The sequence below is a fragment of the Petromyzon marinus genome, chromosome 66, assembly GCF_048934315.1.
Source record: "Petromyzon marinus isolate PM22_M1 ecotype Great Lakes invasive population chromosome 66, UKy_Petmar_22M1.pri1.0, whole genome shotgun sequence".
Lineage (NCBI taxonomy): Eukaryota > Metazoa > Chordata > Hyperoartia > Petromyzontiformes > Petromyzontidae > Petromyzon > Petromyzon marinus.
In genome coordinates this window covers 1149761-1174711 of record NC_133732.1, presented here as the reverse complement: position 1 = coordinate 1174711, position 24951 = coordinate 1149761, and the positions used below count along the sequence as shown (strand labels likewise).

General features: G+C 50.1%; 1 protein-coding gene across 2 annotated transcripts in view; it reads right to left on the bottom strand.

Annotated features, from left to right (window-relative positions):
* The window catches only part of LOC116956550 (uncharacterized), a 49300-nt gene that overhangs the window by 20636 nt on the left and 3713 nt on the right, over positions 1 to 24951 (bottom strand). For both annotated transcript variants that reach the window (XM_032978243.2, XM_032978244.1), the window contains exons 2-6: positions 19775 to 19873; positions 14901 to 14981; positions 12036 to 12190; positions 10984 to 11032; positions 5928 to 6005 (exon numbers count right to left, since the gene is read on the bottom strand). In XM_032978243.2, the coding sequence (XP_032834134.1) occupies positions 5928 to 6005; positions 10984 to 11032; positions 12036 to 12190; positions 14901 to 14981; positions 19775 to 19873 (462 nt within the window). The remainder of the gene's footprint in view (positions 1 to 5927; positions 6006 to 10983; positions 11033 to 12035; positions 12191 to 14900; positions 14982 to 19774; positions 19874 to 24951) is intronic.

Here is a 24951-nt window from a genome sequence, read left to right as displayed (position 1 = left end):
CCAGGCTACAGTCTACATTATAGACTGGCAGTACACTTACCAAGCTTAATAACCAGGCTACAGTCTACATTATAGACTGTCAGTACACTTACCAAGCTTAATAACCAGTCTACAGTCTACATTATAGACTGTCAGTACACTCACGAATCTTAATAACCAGGCTACAGTCTACATTATAGACTGTCAGTACACTCACTCAGCTTAATAACCAGGCTACAGTCTACATTATAGACTGTCACTACACTTACCAAGCTTAATAACCAGGCTACAGTCTACATTATAGACTGGCAGTACACTTACCAAGCTTAATAACCAGGCTACAGTCTACATTATAGACTGTCAGTACACTTACCAAGCTTAATAACCAGGCTACAGTCTACATTATAGACTGTCAGTACACTTACCAAGCTTAATAACCAGTCTACAGTCTACATTATAGACTGTCAGTACACTCACTCAGGTTAATAACCAGGCTACAGTCTACATTATAGACTGTCAGTACACTTACCAAGCTTAATAACCAGGCTACAGTCTACATTATAGACTGTCAGTACACTTACCAAGCTTAATAACCAGTCTACAGTCTACATTATAGACTGTCAGTACACTCACGAATCTTAATAACCAGGCTACAGTCTACATTATAGACTGTCAGTACACTCACTCAGCTTAATAACCAGGCTACAGTCTACATTATAGACTGTCACTACACTTACCAAGCTTAATAACCAGGCTACAGTCTACATTATAGACTGTCAGTACACTCACCAAGCTTAATAACCAGGCTACAGTCTACATTATAGACTGTCAATACACTCACTCAGCTTAATAACCAGGCTACAGTCTACATTATAGACTGTCAGTATACTTACCAAGCTTAATAACCAGGCTACAGTCTACATTATAGACTGCCAGTACACTTACCAAGCTTAATAACTAGGCCACAGTCTACATTAGTGTTTTTATTACATTTATTATGATTTATTAAGAGTGTGATGAAGACACTAAGTGTGTGTGTGTAATGAAGACACTAAGTGTGTGTGTGTTATGAAGACACTAAGTGTGTGTGTGTAATGAAGACACTAAGTGTGTGTGTGTAATGAAGACACTAAGTGTGTGTGTGTAATGAAGACACTAAGTGTGTGTGTGTAATGAAGACACTGTGTGTGTGTGTAATGAAGACACTAAGTGGGTGTGTGTGTAATGAAGACACTAAGTGGGTGTGTGTGTAATGAAGACACTAAGTGTGTGTGTGTAATGAAGACACTAAGTGTGTGTGTAATGAAGACACTAAGTGTGTGTGTGTAATGAAGACACTAAGTGTGTGTGTGTAATGAAGACACTAAGTGGGTGTGTGTGTAATGAAGACACTAAGTGTGTGTGTGTAATGAAGACACTAAGTGTGTGTGTAATGAAGACACTAAGTGTGTGTGTGTAATGAAGACACTAAGTGTGTGTGTAATGAAGACACTAAGTGTGTGTGTGTGTAATGAAGACACTAAGTGTGTGTGTAATGAAGACACTAAGTGTGTGTGTAATGAAGACACTAAGTGTGTGTGTGTAATGAAGACACTAAGTGGGTGTGTGTGTAATGAAGACACTACGTGTGTGTGTGTGTGTGTAATGAAGACACTAAGTGTGTGTGTGTAATGAAGACACTAAGTGTGTGTGTGTAATGAAGACACTAAGTGTGTGTGTAATGAAGACACTAAGTGTGTGTGTGTAATGAAGACACTAAGTGTGTGTGTAATGAAGACACTAAGTGTGTGTGTGTAATGAAGACACTAAGTGTGTGTGTGTAATGAAGACACTAAGTGTGTGTGTGTGTGTTTAATGAAGACACTAAGTGTGTGTGTGTAATGAAGACACTAAGTGTGTGTGTGTAATGAAGACACTAAGTGTGTGTGTGTAATGAAGACACTAAGTGTGTGTGTTTAATGAAGACACTAAGTGTGTGTGTGTAATGAAGACACTAAGTGTGTGTGTAATGAAGACACTAAGTGTGTGTGTAATGAAGACACTATGTGTGTGTGTGTAATGAAGACACTAAGTGTGTGTGTGTAATGAAGACACTAAGTGTGTGTGTGTGTGTAATGAAGACACTGTGTGTGTGTGTAATGAAGACACTAAGTGTGTGTGTGTGTAATGAAGACACTAAGTGTGTGTGTGTAATGAAGACACTAAGTGTGTGTGTGTGTGTAATGAAGACACTAAGTGTGTGTGTGTAATGAAGACACTAAGTGTGTGTGTAATGAAGACACTAAGTGTGTGTGTGTGTAATGAAGACACTAAGTGTGTGTGTGTGTAATGAAGACACTAAGTGTGTGTGTGTAATGAAGACACTATGTGTGTGTAATGAAGACACTAAGTGTGTGTGTGTGTGTAATGAAGACACTAAGTGTGTGTGTAATGAAGACACTATGTGTGTGTAATGAAGACACTAAGTGTGTGTGTGTAATGAAGACACTAAGTGGGTGTGTGTGTGTGTGTAATGAAGACACTAAGTGTGTGTGTGTAATGAAGACACTAAGTGGGTGTGTGTGTGTGTAATGAAGACACTATGTGTGTGTAATGAAGACACTAAGTGTGTGTGTGTAATGAAGACACTAAGTGTGTGTGTGTGTGTTTAATGAAGACACTAAGTGTGTGTGTGTAATGAAGACACTAAGTGTGTGTGTGTAATGAAGACACTAAGTGTGTGTGTGTAATGAAGACACTAAGTGTGTGTGTGTGTGTAATGAAGACACTAAGTGTGTGTGTGTAATGAAGACACTAAGTGTGTGTGTGTAATGAAGACACTAAGTGGGTGTGTGTAATGAAGACACTATGTGTGTGTAATGAAGACACTATGTGTGTGTAATGAAGACACTAAGTGTGTGTGTGTAATGAAGACACTATGTGTGTGTAATGAAGACACTAAGTGTGTGTGTAATGAAGACACTAAGTGTGTGTGTCACGACCTCTCAGTGGCCCTCCATCGTCCATCTGAACAACTGACAAATCGCTCTCCGTGGTGCTAACATTAAAAAAAATCGCCACTTTTTTCAAATTTTCTTGCTGTGGTTTTCACACCTGATGCTGATTGCTTCTTGTGTTGCAGCCGAAACGTCGTGAGTATTTTATTGTTTTATATTTTTATTATTTTATTGTTTCCCTTCTACGCGGTGACTTTACCGAAAGAACCAAGAATATAGTAGCAAACCTGTCAACCCCTTATCAGTGGCCACCTTATTACAGACCATTTCAGACCTTATTGGTCACCCCGTGCCCAAATAAATATCAACGTTCACCCTCCAAAGACCCATCACAAGGGATAAACACAAACAAATAAACATTATTTTGTCCCTCGCATTGAAACGGACTCAAAAACTCAATTTCCCCGCACGAGAATACGGGTAAAGCGTTTGGCTTGACATGGTCAGCAGTCTACTTCTCTATTATCCATGCTAATGACGAGTGGGGGGGGGGGACAGCCGCGGATAATTCAAAATCGCGGTTAACCCAAAAACATTTTCCGCGGATCTCTTTGCCAAACGAAACACCAAATATTGCTATAAATGACGTCTTAAGTTTCTCTGTCGGTGCACAGTCTCGTAAAAAAATAAAACTCACAACATAAACGATCAGATGAATAACTCGACATTAAGCGCAACTGACTTCATTCGATTTCGAACTCCTTAAGGAACTACCGACCGATCGATGGTGCACGTGCTCAGTGATGATATAAAACCTTCAAGGCTTTTGCCCAGCAGCAGCAGCAGAAGACTCGGCCCACTGAGCGGATGGCAGCAGAGCCACAGCGAATCGACGTCACATCAAACTCCGCCTCGCTGTTGTAAAACAATATGGCAACTACTGTACTGTAGAGGCGATCACGTTGATTTCGGATTAACCGAAGCAGCGTATATGTTCGGTTTAAGCATCGCGTGTGCGACCTGTAAATAAACATTTCCCAGAATAACACAATGTAATAACTTTTGGTTTAAAGCTTTCGTGACTGCAGGGATTCATATTCTTGGTTCTTTCGGTAAAGTCCAAGAAAAATGTAACAGCTGTTTCTTTAGATCATTAATTTGGGATGAAAGGGGAAATCCACGAGTTATTCATACGTCTCAAAATCCCAGGTGCCACGGTAAATCCGCCAATCGGATAAGTACTCTTTTGTTCTTTCAGTAAAGTCACGCGGGCAATAAAATAAAATATAATAGATCAGGACGTTTCGATCGCAACACAAGCGACCGTCACCACGTGGAAGAGATACAGCAGGAGAACTGGTTGGCGAAGCCGCACGCGGATAATCGAGAGTCTCCTGTACACGCATTACAACTAATTACCAATCTACAACTCAGTACTAAACATAACCATTGACTGATTGCCAATCGATTATATAATTACAATACTCCGCCTCAGATCACTGCACCTGAAATGAGTTAAATGATGACGTCACCCTGCTGCTGCTCTATTTAAGACCGGGAGCAAGTGGAGAGGGCTTCACCATTCTGGCGAATTGCCCGATGATGATGCTGGATGTATTTACCAGCGAAACGTCGTACAACTCAAACTGTAAATGTTGTGGATTCACTCTTCAACACACCAGTGAGGGGCTAAAGTCGTGAACTATTTTTGTCTTTTGTCAACGTGACACTTTTTTTTTTGCTGATTGGCCGTGTCGGGTGGTGGAGGGTTACGACACATTTATAAATAAACGTGATCTCACGCAACAAAAAACCTTCACTGTGAATTATTATGAGCCCCACACACTGCCCTTTGCATCACAATCCCGGTCAAAGTAGAACCCCTTAAACGTGAAAACTTAACAGGAGGGATAAAGCAACCCCCCCCCCCCCGCCGCCCCTGACAACAGACGACGGAAAATTAAGCGTGGTTCTCAGGCGGGCCCCTAAGAAGCTGGGCTGGTAGGGCGCGTCCCGCACGGACACGAGGCCACAAGACAATCACAGGGACGAGGCGGCGCCTGGCTACCGAACGCTCTCGAGGTGGCCCGGATTCGGTGGATCGAAGTTGCCGGACAAAGGGGGGGGCATCGTCACCCGGTTTGCAGGCAGATCTCCAAGATAACGGTGGAGCCTCTTAGCCCCTCACGGCAACCGTTCAGCGCTCCCCCCACCACCTACCCCTCCCCCCCACCTACCCCTGTCCCCCCACCTACCCCTCCCCCCACCACCTACCCCTCCCCCCCACCTACCCCTGTCCCCCACCTACCCCTCCCCCCCACCTACCCCTCCCCCCCACCTACCCCTCCCCCCCACCTACCCCTCCCCCCCACCTACCCCTCTCCCCCACCTACCCCTCTCCCCCACCTACCCCTCCCCCCCCACCTACCCCTCTCCCCCACCTACCCCTCCCCCCCCACCTACCCCTCCCCCCTACCTACCTCTCCCCCCCACCTACCCCTGTCCCCCCACCTACCCCTCCCCCCCCACCTACCCCTCTCCCCCACCTACCCCTCTCCCCCACCTACCCCTCCCCCCCACCTACCCCTCCCCCCCCACCTACCCCTCTCCCCCACCTACCCCTCCCCCCCCACCTACCCCTCTCCCCCACCTACCCCTCTCCCCCACCTACCCCTCCCCCCCACCTACCCATCCCCCCCACCTACCCCTGTCCCCCCACCTGCCCCCCCACCTACCCCCCCACCTACCCCTCCCCCCTATCCCTTCCCCCCACCTACCCCTGTCCCCCCACCTACCCCCCCACCTACCCCCCCACCTACCCCTCCCCCCCACCTACCTCTGTCCCCCCACCTACCCCCCCACCTACCCCCCCACCTACCCCCCCACCTACCCCCCCCACCTACCCCCCCCCCCCCCACCCATAAGCGGGGGTCTAAATTCAAGCTGCTCATCGTGGCGAGTTCCCATGGGTGGAAAGAACGCCCGGTGCATCAATAAAAAATAAACGGGCACCTCGTGAGGGCAGCGCGGACGCCTCGGAGAGCAGCGGGGTCCTCGATCGCTCACGGCCCACGGAGGAGCTCCTTGGTGCTGGGAACGCCGAGGAAGAAGAAGCAGGCACACGCAGCACGCCGTCACATTCGTTCGCTCGATCGTTCATGGAGGTTGATAACGCGGCAACAAATTTAAGTTTGCGAGAGAGAAAAAGGTAAACTCAAGAGGTGCGTCAAAAAAATGTTTTAAATCAAATATGGGAGGAGAGGGACTTGGGAGATAGATTCACTGTGTGTGTGTCACTGTGTGTGTGTGTGTCACTGTGTGTGTGTGTCACTGTGTGTGTGTCACTGTCTGTGTCACTGTGTGTGTGTCACTGTGTGTGTGTCACTGTGTGTGTGTGTCACTGTGTGTGTGTCACTGTGTGTGTGTCACTGTGTGTGTGTGTCACTGTGTGTGTGTCACTGTGTGTGTGTGTCACTGTGTGTGTGTCACTGTGTGTGTGTGTGTGTCACTGTGTGTGTCACTGTGTGTGTGTCACTGTGTGTGTGTCACTGTGTGTGTGTGTCACTGTGTGTGTGTCACTGTGTGTGTGTGTGTCACTGTGTGTGTGTCACTGTGTGTGTGTGTCACTGTGTGTGTGTGTGTCACTGTGTGTGTCACTGTGTGTGTCACTGTGTGTGTGTCACTGTGTGTGTGTCACTGTGTGTGTGTGTGTGTCACTGTGTGTGTGTCACTGTGTGTGTCACTGTGTGTGTGTGTCACTGTGTGTGTGTGTGTCACTGTGTGTGTGTGTCACTGTGTGTGTGTCACTGTGTGTGTGTGTCACTGTGTGTGTGTCACTGTGTGTGTGTGTGTCACTGTGTGTGTGTGTCACTGTGTGTGTGTCACTGTGTGTGTGTCACTGTGTGTGTGTGTCACTGTGTGTGTGTCACTGTCTGTGTCACTGTGTGTGTGTCACTGTGTGTGTGTCACTGTGTGTGTGTGTCACTGTGTGTGTGTCACTGTGTGTGTGTCACTGTGTGTGTGTCACTGTGTGTGTGTCACTGTGTGTGTGTGTGTGTCACTGTGTGTGTCACTGTGTGTGTGTCACTGTGTGTGTGTCACTGTGTGTGTGTGTCACTGTGTGTGTGTCACTGTGTGTGTGTGTGTCACTGTGTGTGTGTCACTGTGTGTGTGTGTCACTGTGTGTGTGTCACTGTGTGTGTGTGTGTCACTGTGTGTGTCACTGTGTGTGTCACTGTGTGTGTGTCACTGTGTGTGTGTCACTGTGTGTGTGTGTGTGTCACTGTGTGTGTGTCACTGTGTGTGTCACTGTGTGTGTGTGTCACTGTGTGTGTGTGTGTCACTGTGTGTGTGTGTCACTGTGTGTGTGTCACTGTGTGTGTGTGTCACTGTGTGTGTGTCACTGTGTGTGTGTGTGTCACTGTGTGTGTGTCACTGTGTGTGTGTGTCACTGTGTGTGTGTCACTGTGTGTGTGTGTGTCACTGTGTGTGTCACTGTGTGTGTCACTGTGTGTGTGTCACTGTGTGTGTGTGTCACTGTGTGTGTGTGTGTCACTGTGTGTGTGTCACTGTGTGTGTCACTGTGTGTGTGTGTCACTGTGTGTGTGTGTGTCACTGTGTGTGTGTCACTGTGTGTGTCACTGTGTGTGTGTCACTGTGTGTGTGTGTCACTGTGTGTGTGTATCACTGTGTGTGTGTATCACTGTGTGTGTGTCACTGTGTGTGTGTCACTGTGTGTGTGTCACTGTGTGTGTGTGTCACTGTGTGTGTGTGTCACTGTGTGTGTGTCACTGTGTGTGTCACTGTGTGTGTGTCACTGTGTGTGTCACTGTGTGTGTGTCACTGTGTGTCACTGTGTGTGTGTGTGTCACTGTGTGTGTGTGTCACTGTGGGGAGCGATAGTGTAGCGGTTAGCGCGCTGCGCTATGAACCCGGCGACACGGGTTCGATTCCCGCTCACGGCCAACACCAGTGACGATTATCTGAACCGGTCCCGGGCCTCCCTTAGGTCGACTCAGCCTCAAATGAGTACCTGGTGCGGTGTGTAAACATTGCCACTAGGGAGACAAAGGCGGTCGGGCGTGGTGCTGGCCACCCACCCCCTCTTGTACCGTTCCGGCCTTCATAGGTGCTCGCTAACAGCACTTGCCCCTACAGTCTGTTAAGGCTATATGGGGGATCTTTGTTTGATCTTTGTGTGTCACTGTGTGTGTGTGTCACTGTGTGTGTGTGTCACTGTGTGTGTGTGTCACTGTGTGTGTGTGTAGTCCGGCAAAACAACCCCCTACCTCCTCGCGGTGCCGGACGGGCAACTCTGTCGTGGACAGTGCTGTGGGGGGAGATCCAATTTTGATTGGCTCCTCCCCTCATGGCATATGTGTCCACCACAGGGGCTAAACGGGGGCTCTGGACAGGTGCGAGGGGCTGGTAACCCCTCCACCTTCAATTAATTACCACTAAACCACGAGTTAAACTGAAATATATAACTAATAAGCTTGTGCCGGAGGACCCGGGGGGCCAGGCGTCTATGACGTCTCCTGGCCAAACCCCAATTGGCGGAGCCAGGAGATTGAATATCTACCCTCGGGGCTCCTCCAGAAACAACGAAAAGCCACTACGGGTGGCCACGTGGAATGTTCGAACGCTCACTGCGGAGGAGAGGCTGCCACTCCTCTGTCGGGAGCTGGACCGGTACCGCCTGGATCTATGTGGCATTCAGGAGGTCCGGTGGACCGGCTCTGGCTCCTGCCACCATGAGGGGTGGACAGTCCTCTACTCGGGGCAGCAGACTGCCAAACAACAAGGTGTGGCTCTTCTTTTGAACAAAAGAATGAAGGGGGCGTGGGAGCGTGGCGGTGAGGTGTGGGAAGCTGTAAGTCCCAGGCTACTTTGGACTCGCCTTGCCATCAACCGGAGGCGAGGAATGGTGGTCGTGGTTAATTATGCCCCCACTGAAGACGAACATCCATGGAGGGATGCAGGCAAGGCCGATGAGTCAGATGCCTTCTATGACCTCCTGTCACAAGTGGCCCCTCGGGATAGAGTAATCTTGTTGGGTGACTTCAATGCCCGAGTTGGTCATGATGCTGGCACCTGGTCTGGAGTGATTGGAAGGCATGGGCCAGATCAGCTCAATAACAATGGCAGGAGGCTGCTAGATTTTTGTGCAGCCCATGGGCTTGTAATTACCAACACGCTGTTCCGGCATCGGCGCATCCACACCACATCATGGATGCATGCCGGGTCCAAGTAAGAACATCTGCTGGACTACATAGTGACGGAACAGCGGATGCGGACCCATGTCCTAGACACCAGGACCTACCGTGGAGCTGATCTGCCCACTGACCATCGACTTGTCATCTGTAAGATGCGCCTGCCATTCTTCCACTCCGGTGGTGGGTGTACACCCAGAACCCCATTCATACCCTTAGTGGTATGGTTTCAGCTTGCTGATGAAATTTGCAAGCCAAAATGTCATCAACGTGTGAAGCTGGGGTTGGCATCGTCCCCCACTCCTCCTGATGTCAAGGGTAAATGGGCGAGGTTTAGAACTGTGGCTCATGCAGCTGCAATGGCTACTTTGGGTACGTGGTCCAGACCTCCCCAGAGACCCTGGCTGACAGAGGAGATGTTCAAGCTGACTTAAAAAAAAACGACAGGGCTACTCTCATCGGCTACAGCATTCCATGTCGGAGAATGAGGAGGCTTACCGCAGCCTTCGCTCAGAGGTTCGGAGAGCCGTGAGACACTGCTAGGATGGGTGGTGGTCGTGGGTTGCTGAGGAGATGGAGTCTGCCTCAGTGGCCCGCGATCACAAATCGCTCTTTAATTCCATCAAAAAAGTAACCTGCAGTGCCACACCTATTACCATAATTAGGGTAAAGAATGGTGATCCAATCTTCGACCCCCAGGAGCAGGTTTGCGATTTGTTGAGCATTTCTGTGAGGTCCTGGGGGAGGGGAAATCCCTCAGTCAGGAAAACATCGTGGCACAAAGTGGGGATGACCCTGCTGAGGCTGCGGTGCCACAAATATTGGAGGTGAAAGTCACCCCCTGTGAGTGGCTGGCTGAGGTGCCATCTGTTGAGGAAGTACTGAAGGCGATCCAGAGTCTGAGACCAGGAAAGGCACCGAGCAGAGATGATCTCCCAAGCGAAATGCTGAGGGAGGGTGGTGTTTGTGCACAGACTGCCCTACATGACATCATAACAATAGTCTGGACCACTGGAGGGGTTCCACAGGATTGGAAGGATGCCCTGGTGGTCCCTCTCTTTAAGAAGGGGGACCGCACAGACTGTAACAACTACAGGGGCATCTCACTCCTCAGTGTGCCGGGAAAGGTCCTGGCAAGAATTATTCAACATCGCCTTGCCAGGCACGCTGAGGAGAGGCTTGCGGAGCCCCAATGCGGTTTCAGGAAAGGGCGGTCCTGCACAGATGCCATATTTTCTGTCCGTCTGCTCCAGCAGAGGTGTAGGGAATTCCAACAAGACCTACATCTCTGCTTTATTGACCTGGTCAAGGCCTAAACAGCTTTTGTTCGGCCGGATCGAGGGGGCTAAACGGGCGCGGCATGGGCTAGAGAAGAGATGGAGTGATGTGATACAGGAGGACTTGGAGCTGAGTGGACTTGCCGATGACTGGTACCAGCGGTATCAAGATCGGCCTCTGTGGAGGAGGCTCGTGAAGGACGCTAATGGGAAGTTGGAGGCAGTTGCCCTCCAACAACAGAGGGCGGAGGAGCAACGCTCACAACAACGAGCGGAGCGCCGGGTGACTAAAGCACAGCAGGTTCCACAGTAAGGGGCACAGGTGGTGCACCAGCCAGTCATCTCGGTCAGTCGACCCGTGGCACTTGGGTCTGCCCCGTGACCTCCTGCCAGTGGGTGTTCGACACTTCACGTGGCCTCAAGGTGCATACGGCCTGGCAAAAGCATCGTGGTGACGTCACCGCCACTTAGTGGCAAAAGGTGGTTGTTGTTGTTGGTGGTGTTGATGGTAGTGTTGAAGGTGGTGGTGTTTATAGTGGTAGTTGTGGTGGTTGTGGTGGTGAGTGTGGTTGTTCTCACCGGGTGAGCGGCGTTCAATTGACTGTATCAACAACTCCTGCTTCTGTTCCTGCAACAACCACAACCAACAACACAGGACATCAACAACCACTACCATCACCACAACCACTACCACCACCATCACCATCAACACCACCAAAAAACTACACCCACCACTACCACCACAACTACCACAACCACCTCCACCACCACATCCACCATCATCACCACCACCATCATCATCACCACAACCACCACCACCTCCACTACCGCCACCATCAACAACATCCGCCATTCTCCACTAAGTTGCGGTGACGTCACCATGGCACCTGTGCCAGGCTAGGTGCACTTTGAGGCCACGAGAAGTACCGAAGGCTCGCTGGCAGGTCACAGGACAGACCCAGGTGCCACGGGTCGACTGACTGAGATGACTGGCTGATGCACCACCTGTGCCCCCTACTGTGCCAACCTGCTGTGCTTTAGCCACCCGGCGCTCCGCTCGTTGTTGCGAGCGTCGCTCCTCCGCCCTCCGTTGTTGTTGGAGGGCGACTGCCTCCAACTGCCCAGTAGTGTCCTTTACGGGCCTCCTCCACAGAGGCCGATCTTGACACCGCTGGTACCAGTCATCGGCAAGTCCACTCAGCTCCACGTCCTCCTGTACCACATCACTCCACCTCTTCTCTAGCCCGTGCCACGCCCGTTTAGCCCCCTCGATCCGGCCGAACAAAAGCTGTTTGGGCATGCGGTGATTGGGCAAGCCTTGCCTGCCAGAGGTGCTCACCGATGGGACTTTGTCCAGATCTACAGGCCTACACACACACACACCACCTCTACCATATACACACAGTCTGCACGACACGTGCACACACATACACAGTCTGCACCACACGTGCACACACATACACAGTCTGCACCACATGCACACCACTTGTGCAGCATTGTGCATACTGTAGTACACGCTATACAAGCGACAGTACACCACACACTACAGTCCACTCTACCACCACTACCACCAGCACTACCACCATCACCACCACAAGCACCACAACCACCACAACCACCAGCGCCACTACCAGTATGCGGTCCCGCCTGGCGCGTGTCTCCGTTTGCCTCTGCAGCAGCGTGTGTCTCCGCGTCTCCTGGTCTCTGCGTGTCTCCGTGAGACGCGTCTCCTCCCTCTGTTGTCTCAGGGCTGTCTCCCTGCGCACAGCCTCCACCGCGCGTTCCGCTGAGAAACATGGAGACATGGAGACATCGAGACACGGGGTGTGATACGGAGAGACAGGAGGTGAGACACGGTGACGGGAGGGTAAGCCACAGAGACGGGGTGAGACAAGGGGAAAGAGAGACACACGGAGACACGGGGTGAGACACGGGGTGAGACATGGAGACATAGAGTGAGACACGGAGAGAGACACAGAGACACGGAGTGAGACACGGAGAGAGACTTGGGGGGAGATGCAGACACAGTGGGAGGCAGAGACACAAGGGGAGACAGAGGGAGACGGAGGGAGGCGCAGTCTCGGCCGTATGTTCTGCTGAGACACACGGAAACAGGATGACGGAGACACGGAGACAAGGTGAGAGAAACACGGAGGGATGTGGCGAGTGAGACGGAGAGACGACGCATAACGCTGGAGACACGGGGGAGACGCAGAGAGATGGGGAGACATACTGAGATACTGGGAGATCAAGATATCAGGAGACACGGGGGAGACGCAGAGAGATGGGGAGACATACTGAGATACTGGGAGATCAAGATATCAGGAGACACGGGGGAGACGCAGAGAGATGGGGAGACATACTGAGATACTGGGAGATCAAGATATCAGGAGACACGGGGGAGATGCAGAGAGCCGTGGGGTTGTTGTGGTGGTTGGAGTTATTGTTGTGGTGGTGGACGTAGTGGTTGTGGTTGTTGTGGAAGTTGTTCTGATGATTTTCGTTTTGGTAGTTGTGGTGATTGTATCCATGGTTGTGGTGGTGGTGGTTGCTTTTTGCGGTTAATGTGGTGATTGTAGTCATGATTGTGGTGGTGGTTGTAGTTGTTCTTATAGTTGTTCTTATAGTTGTTGTGGTGGTTATAGTTATGATTGTTGTTGTTATGGTGGTTGTAGTCATGATTGTTATCGTTGTTGTGGTGATTGGAGATACAGTGAGGGAAAACAGTATTTGATCCCCTGCTGATTTTGTACGTTTGCCCACTGACAAAGAAATGATCAGTCTATAATTTTAATGGTAGGTTTATTTGAACAGTGAGAGACAGAATAACAACAACAAAATTCAGAAAAACACATGTCAAAAATGGTATAAATTGATTTGCATTTTAATGAGGGAAATAAGTATTTGACCCCTCTGCAAAACATGACTTAGTACTTGGTGGCAAAACCCTTGTTGGCAATCACAGAGGTCAGACGTTTCTTGTAGTTGGCCACCAGGTTTGCACACATCTCAGGAGGGATTTTGTCCCACTCCTCTTTGCAGATCTTCTCCAAGTCATTAAGGTTTCGAGGCTGACGTTTGGCAACTCGAACCTTCAGCTCCCTCCACAGATTTTCTATGGGATTAAGGTCTGGAGACTAGCTAGGCCACTCCAGGACCTTAATGTGCTTCTTCTTGAGCCACTCCTTTGTTGCCTTGACCGTGTGTTTTGGGTCATTGTCATGCTGGAATACCCATCCACGACCCATTTCCAATGCCCTGGCTGAGGGAAGGAGGTTCTCACCCAAGATTTGACGGTAGATGGCCCCGTCCATCATCCTTTGATGCAGTGAAGTTGTCCTGTCCCCTTAGCAGAAAAACACCCCCAAAGCATAATGTTTCCACCTTCATGTTTGACGGTGGGGATGGTGTTCTTGGGGTCATAGGCAGCATTCCTTCTCCTCCAAACACGGCGAGTTGAGTTGATGCCAAAGAGCTAAATTTTGGTCTCATCTGACCACAACACTTTCACCCAGTTGTCCTCTGAATCATTCAGATGTTCATTGGCAAACTTCAGACGGGCATGTATATGTGCTTTCTTGAGCAGGGGGACCTTGCGGGCGCTGCAGGATTTCAGTCCTTCACGGCGTAGTGTGTTACCAATTGTTTTTTTGGTGACTATGGTCCCAGCTGCCTTGAGATCATTGACAAGATCCTCCCGTGTAGTTCTGGACTGATTCCTCACCGTTCTCATGATCATTGCAACTCCACGAGGTGAGATCTTGCATGGAACCCCAGGCCGAGGGAGATTGACAGTTCTTTTGTGTTTCTTCCATTTGCGAATAATCGCACCAACTGTTGTCAACTTCTCACCAAGCTGCTTGGCAATGGTCTTGTAGCCCATTCCAGCCTTGTGTAGGTCTACAATCTTATCCCTGACATCCTTGGAGAGCTCTTTGGTCTTGGCCATGGTGGAGAGTTTGGAATCTGATTGATTGATTGCTTATGTGGACAGGTGTCTTTTATACAGGTAACAAGCTGAGATTAGGAGCACTCCCTTTCAGAGTGTGCTCCTAATCTCAGCTCGTTACCTATATAAAATACACTTGGGAGCCAGAAATCTTTGTGATTGAGAGGGGGTCATATACTTATTTCCCTCATTAAAATGCAAATCAATTTATTAAATTTTTGACATGCGTTTTTCTGGATTTTCCTGTTGTTATTCTGTCTCTCACTGTTCAAATAAACCTACCATTAAAATTATAGACTGATCATTTCCTTGTCAGTGGGCAAACGTCCAAAATCAGCAGGGGATCAAACACTTTTTTCCCTCACTGTATTGTGGTGGTGGTGGTGGAGTTATTATAGTTGTTGTGGTGCTTGTAGTCATGACCGTGGTGGTTGTTGTTGTGGTGATTGGAGTTAATGTGGTGGTTGTAGTCATGGTTGTTGTGTTGTGGTTGTTGTGGCGTTTGTTGCGGTACTGGTTGTAGTCATTGTTGCGTTGGCTGTTGTACCAATCTCTTTCTCTCTTTCCGTGCGTCTCTCTCTCGCCCGCCTTTGTCTCTCCTCACTCTTCAGGAACGAAGCGTCCAGCACTGACAACAACAAAATCAACAACAACCCACCACCACCACGACCGCTACATTATAACTCCATCAACAACGAATGCAACATCACTAACACGACCGTCGAGGAGATCTCACCCGTCCTCACACATATTCTTGAGCGGTAAAGTAACGTAGAAGGGGAATAATAAAATAATAACAATAAAACAACAAAATTCTCACGACGTTTCGATTGCAACACAAGCAATCGTCATCAGGTGTGAAAACCACAGCAAAATTTTTTTATTTTATTTTTAAACCGACACTTTTTTCAAAAAGCTTTAAAACGAAGCGAAATTCATCCTCGCACACTCAAACAACACGCATCCCTTCCCGCACTCGACATCGCACGCACCAATCAATGCACATGGGGGATGCAGCTCCAGGGAAGGGTCGGAGGTCAGGGGCCCACCCACGTCACGTGACACGCAATCCGACGGGTGGGTGGACGACGCTCCGATCGGATCGGTGCGGACAGCGGATCGGGAAAGGGCTCGAAATTGAAGAAAGGTGATTGGTGGAGAATGGGGTTCGTAAGGGACTGGAAAACGTGGGAACGGGGTTGGGTTTGATGATGAGCGTACGAGCGGTGACAACGGAATGAAGCGGTTCAAGAACACCTGCGCAAGTCTCCTTTTCACCACTATTAAACTATGTAAACTATGTTTGATTTGACAAGGTGTGAGGCCCGCTACTAAGCTACGCGGCTCTTCTCCAGAAGCGACCTGGCAATCACAAATGATAGCTCAACGAAGCGGCTCATCATCGTCATCACCATCGTGTGGAAATCTTTAGCGGCAGCCAAACACTCTAGACGCCGTAACTTTGATTCTAAATGTGGAGGGGAAATCCGGAGGACCCGGAGAAAAATCCATGCGACCACGGTGAGAGAGAGAGACACACACAAACTCCAAAAATATACAACAGGCATCAAGGTCGGGATTGAACCCACAAGCTCCTGTATAACAGGTGAGGGAGTTAACATCTCCTAGTTGCCGAGGCATCCACTGAATACATCCACATCAACAACAACAATCGTCAATCATCGCCACACCCGCTTGTGCACCAAACTCATCAGCAGCTTCAGATCAACGACCACCACAACATCGGCGGCGGGCTCCGGGTTAACGACGACGACTCTCCACACCCACTTACGTTCAACACACCGCCACCGCGCGATCAAGTTACGACACCGAAACTTGATTTACAATAACATCTTCCAATGCGGCTCCGAGCTCACCGGAACAGAGTCGGTGTGGACGTGACTTGGCGTGGAGCTTTTGCTATTCTCCAATGTTTTTTTGTGGATGATGCTTTCTTGTTAAGCCACCGCTAAATGCGGCCGATAAGTGGAAAAAGTACATTCAGAAGGCGATGTTTCTACTGTCGATGAGAAAATATAGTCCGGTTTACGACGATCCGATTCATGACCACGGGGCTTCCAGCAATGCCCAATTTCAGCATTTTATCTGGGTGGTGTTGTACCTGGGTGGTGTTGTATCTGAGTGGTGTTGTATCTGGGTGGTGTTGTATCTGGGTGGTGTTGTATCTGACTGGTGTTGTATCTGAGTGGTGTTGTATCTGACTGGTGTTGTATCTGAGTGGTGTTGTATCTGGGTGGTGTTGTATCTGGGTGGTGTTGTATCTGACTGGTGTTGTATCTGAGTGGTGTTGTATCTGGGTGGTGTTGTATCTGAGTGGTGTTGTATCTGACTGGTGTTGTATCTAGGTGGTGTTGTATCTGGGTGGTGTTGTAACTGAGTGGTGTTGTATCTGACTGGTGTTGTATCTGGGTGGTGTTGTATCTGGGTGGTGTTGTATCTGGGTGGTGTTGTATCTGAGTGGTGTTGTATCTGACTGGTGTTGTATCTGGGTGGTGTTGTATCTGGGTGGTGTTGTATCTGACTGGTGTTGTATCTGACTGGTGTTGTATCTGGGTGGTGTTGTATCTGACTGGTGTTGTATCTGTGTGGTGTTGTATCTGAGTGGTGTTGTATCTGAGTGGTGTTGTATCTAGGTGGTGTTGTATCTGACTGGTGTTGTATCTGGGTGGTGTTGTATCTGGGTGGTGTTGTATCTGGGTGGTGTTGTATCTGGGTGGTGTTGTATCTGACTGGTGTTGTATCTGGCTGGTGTTGTGTCTGAGTGGTGTTGTATCTGACTGGTGTTGTATCTGAGTGGTGTTGTATCTGGGTGGTGTTGTATCTGGGTGGTGTTGTATCTGGGTGGTGTTGTATCTGAGTGGTGTTGTATCTGGGTGGTGTTGTATCTGAGTGGTGTTGTATCTGGGTGGTGTTGTATCTGGGTGGTGTTGTATCTGACTGGTGTTGTATCTGAGTGGTGTTGTATCTGGGTGGTGTTGTATCTGGGTGGTGTTGTATCTGACTGGTGTTGTATCTGGGTGGTGTTGCATCTGGGTGGTGTTGTATCTGAGTGGTGTTGTATCTGGGTGGTGTTGTATCTGACTGGCGTTGTATCTGACTGGTGTTGTATCTGGGTGGTGTCGTATCTGACTGGTGTTGTATCTGAGTGGTGTTGTATCTGAGTGGTGTTGTATCTGACTGGTGTTGTATCTGACTGGTGTTGTATCTGGGTGGTGTTGTATCTGAGTGGTGTTGTATTTGGGTGGTGTTGTATCTGAGTGGTGTTGTATCTGGGTGGTGTTGTATCTGAGTGGTGTTGTATCTGGGTGGTGTTGTATCTGGGTGGTGTTGTATCTGACTGGTGTTGTATCTGGGTGGTGTTGTATCTGGGTGGTGTTGTATCTGACTGGTGTTGTATGTAGGTGGTGTTGTATCTGGGTGGTGTTGTATCTGACTGGTGTTGTATCTGACTGGTGTTGTATCTGACTGGTGTTGTATCTGACTGGTGTTGTATCTGGGTGGTGTTGTATCTGAGTGGTGTTGTATCTGGGTGGTGTTGTATCTGGGTGGTGTTGTATCTGGCTGGTGTTGTATCTGGGTGGTGTTGTATCTGAGTGGTGTTGTATCTGGGTGGTGTTGTATCTGGGTGGTGTTGTATCTGACTGGTGTTGTATCTGAGTGGTGTTGTATCTGGGTGGTGTTGTATCTGGGTGGTGTTGTATCTGGGTGGTGTTGTATCTGGGTGGTGTTGTATCTGGGTGGTGTTGTATCTGGGTGGTGTTGTATCTGGGTGGTGTTGTATCTGGGTGGTGTTGTATCTGACTGGTGTTGTATCTGGGTGGTGTTGTATCTGGGTGGTGTTGTATCTGGGTGGTGTTGTATCTGAGTGGTGTTGTATCTGGGTGGTGTTGTATCTGGGTGGTGTTGTATCTGGGTGGTGTTGTATCTGGGTGGTGTTGTATCTGAGTGGTGTTGTATCTGGGTGGTGTTGTATCTGGGTGGTGTTGTATCTGGGTGGTGTTGTATCTGAGTGGTGTTGTATCTGGGTGGTGTTGTATCTGGGTGGTGTTGTATCTGGGTGGTGTTGTATCTGACTGGTGTTGTATCTGAGTGGTGTTGTATCTGGGTGGTGTTGTATCTGGGTGGTGTTGTATCTGACTGGTGTTGTATCTGGGTGGTGTTGCATCTGGGTGGTGTTGTATCTGAGTGGTGTTGTATCTGGGTGGTGTTGTATCTGACTGGCGTTGTATCTGACTGGTGTTGTATCTGGGTGGTGTCGTATCTGACTGGTGTTGTATCTGAGTGGTGTTGTATCTGAGTGGTGTTGTATCTGACTGGTGTTGTATCTGACTGGTGTTGTATCTGGGTGGTGTTGTATCTGAGTGGTGTTGTATTTGGGTGGTGTTGTATCTGAGTGGTGTTGTATCTGGGTGGTGTTGTATCTGAGTGGTGTTGTATCTGGGTGGTGTTGTATCTGGGTGGTGTTGTATCTGACTGGTGTTGTATCTGGGTGGTGTTGTATCTGGGTGGTGTTGTATCTGACTGGTGTTGTATGTAGGTGGTGTTGTATCTGGGTGGTGTTGTATCTGACTGGTGTTGTATCTGACTGGTGTTGTATCTGACTGGTGTTGTATCTGACTGGTGTTGTATCTGGGTGGTGTTGTATCTGAGTGGTGTTGTATCTGGGTGGTGTTGTATCTGGGTGGTGTTGTATCTGGCTGGTGTTGTATCTGAGTGGTGTTGTATCTGGGTGGTGTTGTATCTGGGTGGTGTTGTATCTGACTGGTGTTGTATCTGAGTGGTGTTGTATCTGGGTGGTGTTGTATCTGGGTGGTGTTGTATCTGGGTGGTGTTGTATCTGGGTGGTGTTGTATCTGGGTGGTGTTGTATCTGGGTGGTGTTGTATCTGGGTGGTGTTGTATCTGGGTGGTGTTGTATCTGACTGGTGTTGTATCTGGGTGGTGTTGTATCTGGGTGGTGTTGTATCTGGGTGGTGTTGTATCTGAGTGGTGTTGTATCTGGGTGGTGTTGTATCTGGGTGGTGTTGTATCTGGGTGGTGTTGTATCTGGGTGGTGTTGTATCTGAGTGGTGTTGTATCTGGGTGGTGTTGTATCTGGGTGGTGTTGTATCTGGGTGGTGTTGTATCTGAGTGGTGTTGTATCTGGGTGGTGTTGTATCTGGGTGGTGTTGTATCTGAGTGGTGTTGTATCTGGGTGGTGTTGTATCTGGGTGGTGTTGTATCTGGGTGGTGTTGTATCTGAGTGGTGTTGTATCTGGGTGGTGTCGTTGTGACTCTTGCTGTAGATGTTGCTCAGTGGTGGTTGTGGCTGGTGTCGTAGTGGTAGGTGTTGTTGAACCTGGTGTGGTTATTGTTAATGGGTGGAGTTGTTAATAGGTGTAATTGTTGTGGTTGCAGTTACCTGGTTTAGTAGCCGTTGCCGAGGTCGAGGAGGTGGTGGTGGTGGTGCCTGTGTCGCTGAGTCGTCGTCGCTCATCAGCAACAGCCAGGGCCTCCGCCACTGAGATGCAGAGACCAGAGTGGGGAAGTATGGTCAGAGAGACGAACAGACTCACGAAGACCCACACAGATTCACGCAGAAACCCATAAACTCACAGTCCCAGACTCAGACTCACACAGACTCGGACAAAGATCCACAGACTACCAGAGACCCACAGACTCCTACAGAGACCCACAGACTCACACAGAGACCCAGACCCACACAGAGACCCAGACCCACACAGAGACTCACAGACTCACACAGAGACCCCACAGACTCAGAGACCCACAGACTCACACAGAGACCCACAGACTCACACAGAGACCCACAGACTCACACAGAGACCCACAGACTCACACAGAGACCCACAGACTCACACAGAGACCCACAGACTCAGAGACCCACAGACTCACACAGAGAACCAGGCTCAAACACACACACACTCACACAGACCCAGACTCAAACACACTCACAGACTCACACAGAGACCCACAGACTCACACACACTCACAGACTCACACAGAGACCCACAGACTCAAACACACTCACAGACTCACACAGAGACCCACAGACTCAAACATACTCACAGACTCACACAGAGACCCACTGACTCGCACACACTCACAGACTCACACAGACACCCACAGATTCACACAGACTCACAGACTCACATAGAGACTGACAGATAATACCCACACAGAGACACACAAAGACTCACACAGACCCACCGACTCACACAGGGACCCACAGACTCACACATTCACAGACTCACACACAGACACACAAACACACAGACTCACACACAGACTCACACACATACAGACTCACACACACACAGACTCACACACAGACTCACAGACTCACACACTCACACACTCACACACAAGACACAGACTCACAGACTCACACACTCACATACACACAGACTCACAGACTCACACACAAGACTCACACACTCACACACAGACTCACACACACACAGACTCACACACTCACACACACACAGACTCACACAGACACACACAGATACAACAACAACCGCCATTTGCCACTAAGTGGTGGTGACGTGACCACGACGCTTGTGCCAGGCCATGTGCACCTTGAGGCCACGTGAAGCGTCAAACGCCCGCTGGCAGGAGGCCACGGGGCAGACCCAGGTGCAACAAGTCGACTGACTGAGATGACTGGCTGATGCACCACTTGTGCCCCCTACTGTGCCAACCTGCTGTGCTTTATCCACCCGGCACTCCGCTCGTTGTTGTGAGCGTCGCTCCTCCGCCCTCTGTTGTTGTTGGAGGGCGACTGCCTCCAACTGCCCAGTAGTGTCCTTCACGAGCCTCCTCCACAGAGGCCGATCTTGACACCGCTAGTACGGCAAGTCCACTCAGCACCACGTCCTCCTGTACCACATCACTCCATCTCTTCTCTAGCCCGTGCCGCGCCCGTTTAGCCTCCTCGATCCGGCCGAACAAAAGCTGTTTCGGCATGCGGTGGCTGGGCATGCGGGCTACATGACCCAGCCATCGCAGCCTTGCCCACCGGAGGAGCTCACCGATGGGACCTTGCCCAGATCTTTCAAGGATTTGTGAGCTCACATAATCCAGTCTGGTTAAACCCAGGATGGATCGTAGGCAGGCCAGCCTAAATGTTTCTAACCGGCGAAGATGTTCCATTAGGGGGGTCCACGTTTCGCAAGCGTAGAGAAGGGAGGGAATGACCGTGGCCGAGAAGACCTGAAGCTTAGTGCGGAGCGACAGACCAGGTAGCTTCCACACAGCGTTACGCAACCGATGAAAAGATACTGCCGCTCGACTGATTCGGAGTGAGACCTCTGCTGTTAAACTGGAGCCGGTCATAAGCACACTGCCCAGGTATGGGAAACTCTCCACTCGCTCCACAACTGCCCCATTACCGATTGGGAGTTGTGGGGGTGTAGTGTCCAATGGTACAAAATACCCAGGCAGGTGCTTAGTTTTGGTGGGGCTGATGGTAAGGCCCCACCTCTTAGTGGCACGCTCCAGTCTCAGCAGCAGCGTCTCCAACTCCTCCTCTGAATGAGCAGCTATTACCAAATCATCAGCATACATAACGTGGTTGAGCAATAGGGAGCCATCCCTTGACCGCACCTGGGCATCGATCAGCCTCCCATTATATCTGTACCATATGGAGATTCCCCCGGTACAGCTATTGAAGGCTTCACGAACTATGTGGTCAAAATAGATGTTAAATAATGTGGGAGCCAGAGGACATCCCTGTCGCACCCCAAGGTGTAGAGGGAATGGCTCTGACTCCCGGCCACGTAGTTTTACCCGGGCCCGCTCACTATCATGAAGGTCCTTAATGATCGTGAGCAGAGGGTCAGGTACTCCAAAAGTACGAAGAACAACTCAGAGCCCAGGCCTACTGATGGTATCATAGGCCTTGACCAAGTAAATAAAGCAGAGATGTAGGTATTTTTCGAATTCCCTACACCTTTGCTGTAGCAGACGGACAGAAAATATGGCATCTGTGCAGGACCGCCCTTTCCTGAAACCGCATTGGGGCTCCGCAAGCCTCTCCTCAGCGTGCCTGGCAAGGCGATGCTGAATAATCCTTGCCAGGACCTTTCCCGGCACACTGAGGAGTGAAATGCCCCTGTAGTTGTTACAGTCTGTGCGGTCCCCCTTCTTAAAGAGAGGGACCACCAGGGCATCCTTCCAATCCTGTGGAACCCCTCCAGTGGTCCAGACTGTTGTTATGATGTCATATAGGGCAGTCTGTGCACAAACGCCACCCTCCCTCAGCATTTCGCTTGGGAGATCATCTCTGCCCGGTGCCTTTCCCGGTCTCAGACTCCGGATCGCCCTCAGTACTTCCTCAACAGATGGCACCTCAGACACACACACAGACACACACAGACACACACAGATAGACACACAGACACACAGATAGACACAGACACACAGATAGACACAGACACATAGACACAGACACACAGATAGACACAGACATAGACACACAGATAGACATAGACACAGATAGACACAGACACACACAGACACACACAGACACACAGATAGACACACAAAGAGACATAGACACACACACAGACAGACAAACACAGACACATAGACATAGACACAGATAGACACAGACATAGACACAGACATAGACACATAGACACACACAGATACAACAACAACAACCGCCATTCGCCACTAAGTGGCGGTGACGTCACCACGACGCTTGTGCCAGGCTATGTGCACCCTGAGGCCACGTGAAGTGTCGAACGCCCGCTGGCAGGAGGTCACGGGGCAGACCCAGGTGCCACGGGTCGACTGACTGAGATGACTGGCTGATGCACCACCTGTGCCCCCTACTGTGCCAACCTGCTGTGCTTTAGCCACCCAGCGCTCCGCTCGCTGTTGTGAGCATCGCTCCTCCGCCCTCCGTTGTTGTTGGAGGGCGACTGCCTCCAACTGCCCAGTAGCATCCTTCACGAGCCTCCTCCACAGAGGCCGATCTTGACACCGCTGGTACCAGTCATTGGCAAGTCCACTCAGCTCCACGTCCTCCTGTACCACATCACTCCATCTCTTCTCTAGCCCGTGCCGCGCCCGCTTAGCGCCCTCAATCCGGCCAAACAAAAGCTGTTTCGGCATGCGGTGGCTGGGCATGCGGGCTACATGACCCAGCCATCGCAGCCTTGCCTGCCGGAGGAGCTCACCGATGGGACCCTGCCCAGATCTTTCAAGGATTTGTGAGCTCCTCACACAATCCAGTCTGGTTAAACCCAGGATGGATCGTAGGCAGGCCAGCCTAAATGTTTCTAACCGGCGAAGATGTTCCATTAGGGGGGTCCACGTTTCGCAAGCGTAGAGAAGGGAGGGAATGACCGTGGCCGAGAAGACCTGAAGCTTAGTGCGGAGCGACAGACCAGGTAACTTCCACACAGCGTTACGCAACCGATGAAAAGATATTGCCGCTCGACTGATTCGGAGTGAGACCTCTGCTGTTAAACTGAAGCCAGTCATAAGCACACTGCCCAGGTATGGGAAACTCTCCACTCTCTCCACAACTGCCCCATCACCGATTGCGAGTTGTGGGGGTAGAGTGTCCGATGGTACAAAATACCCAGGCAGGTGCTTAGTTTTGGTGGGGCTGATGGTAAGGCCCCACCTCTTAGTGGCACGCTCCAGTCTCAGCAGCAGCGTCTCCAACTCCTCCTCTGACTGAGCAGCTATTACCAAATCATCAGCATACATAACGTGGTTGAGCAATAGGGAGCCATCCCTTGACCGCACCCGGGCATCCATTAGCCTCCCATTATATCTGTACCATATGGAGATTCCCCCGGTACAGCTATTGAAGGCTTCACGAACTACGTGGTCAAAATAGATGTTAAATAATGTGGGAGCCAGAGGACATCCCTCTGGCTCCCACATGTTACAGTCTGTGCGGTCCCCCTTCTTAAAGAGAGGGACCACCAGGGCATCCTTCCAATCCTGCGGAACCCGTCCAGTGGTCCAGACTGTTGTTATGATGTCATATAGGGCAGTCTGTGCACAAACGCCACCCTCCCTCAGCATTTCGCTTGGGAGATCATCTCTGCCCGCTGCCTTTCCTGGTCTCAGACTCCGGATCGCCTTCAATACTTCCTCAGCAGATGGCACCTCAGCCAGCCACTCACAGGGGGTGACTTCATCCAATATTTGAGGCACCGCAGCCTCAGCAGGGTCATCCTCACTTTGTGCCACGATGTTTTCCTGGCTGAGGGATTTTCCCTCCCCCAGGACCTCACAGAAATGCTCAGCAAATCTGCGAACCTGTTCCTGGGGGTCGGAAATTGGATCACCGTTTTTTCCCCTAATGATGGTAATAGGTGTGGCGCTGCAGGTTACTTTTTTGATGGAGTTAAATAGAGATTTGTGATCACGGGCCACTGAGGCAGACTCCATCCCCTCAGCAACCCGCGACCACCACCCATCCTTGCAGCGCCTCACGGCTCTCCGAACCTCCGAGCGAAGGCTGCGGTAAGCCTCCTCATTCTCTGACGTGGGATTCTGTAGCCGATGACAGTGGGCCTGTCGCTTTTTCTCAACCATCCTAAACAACTCCTC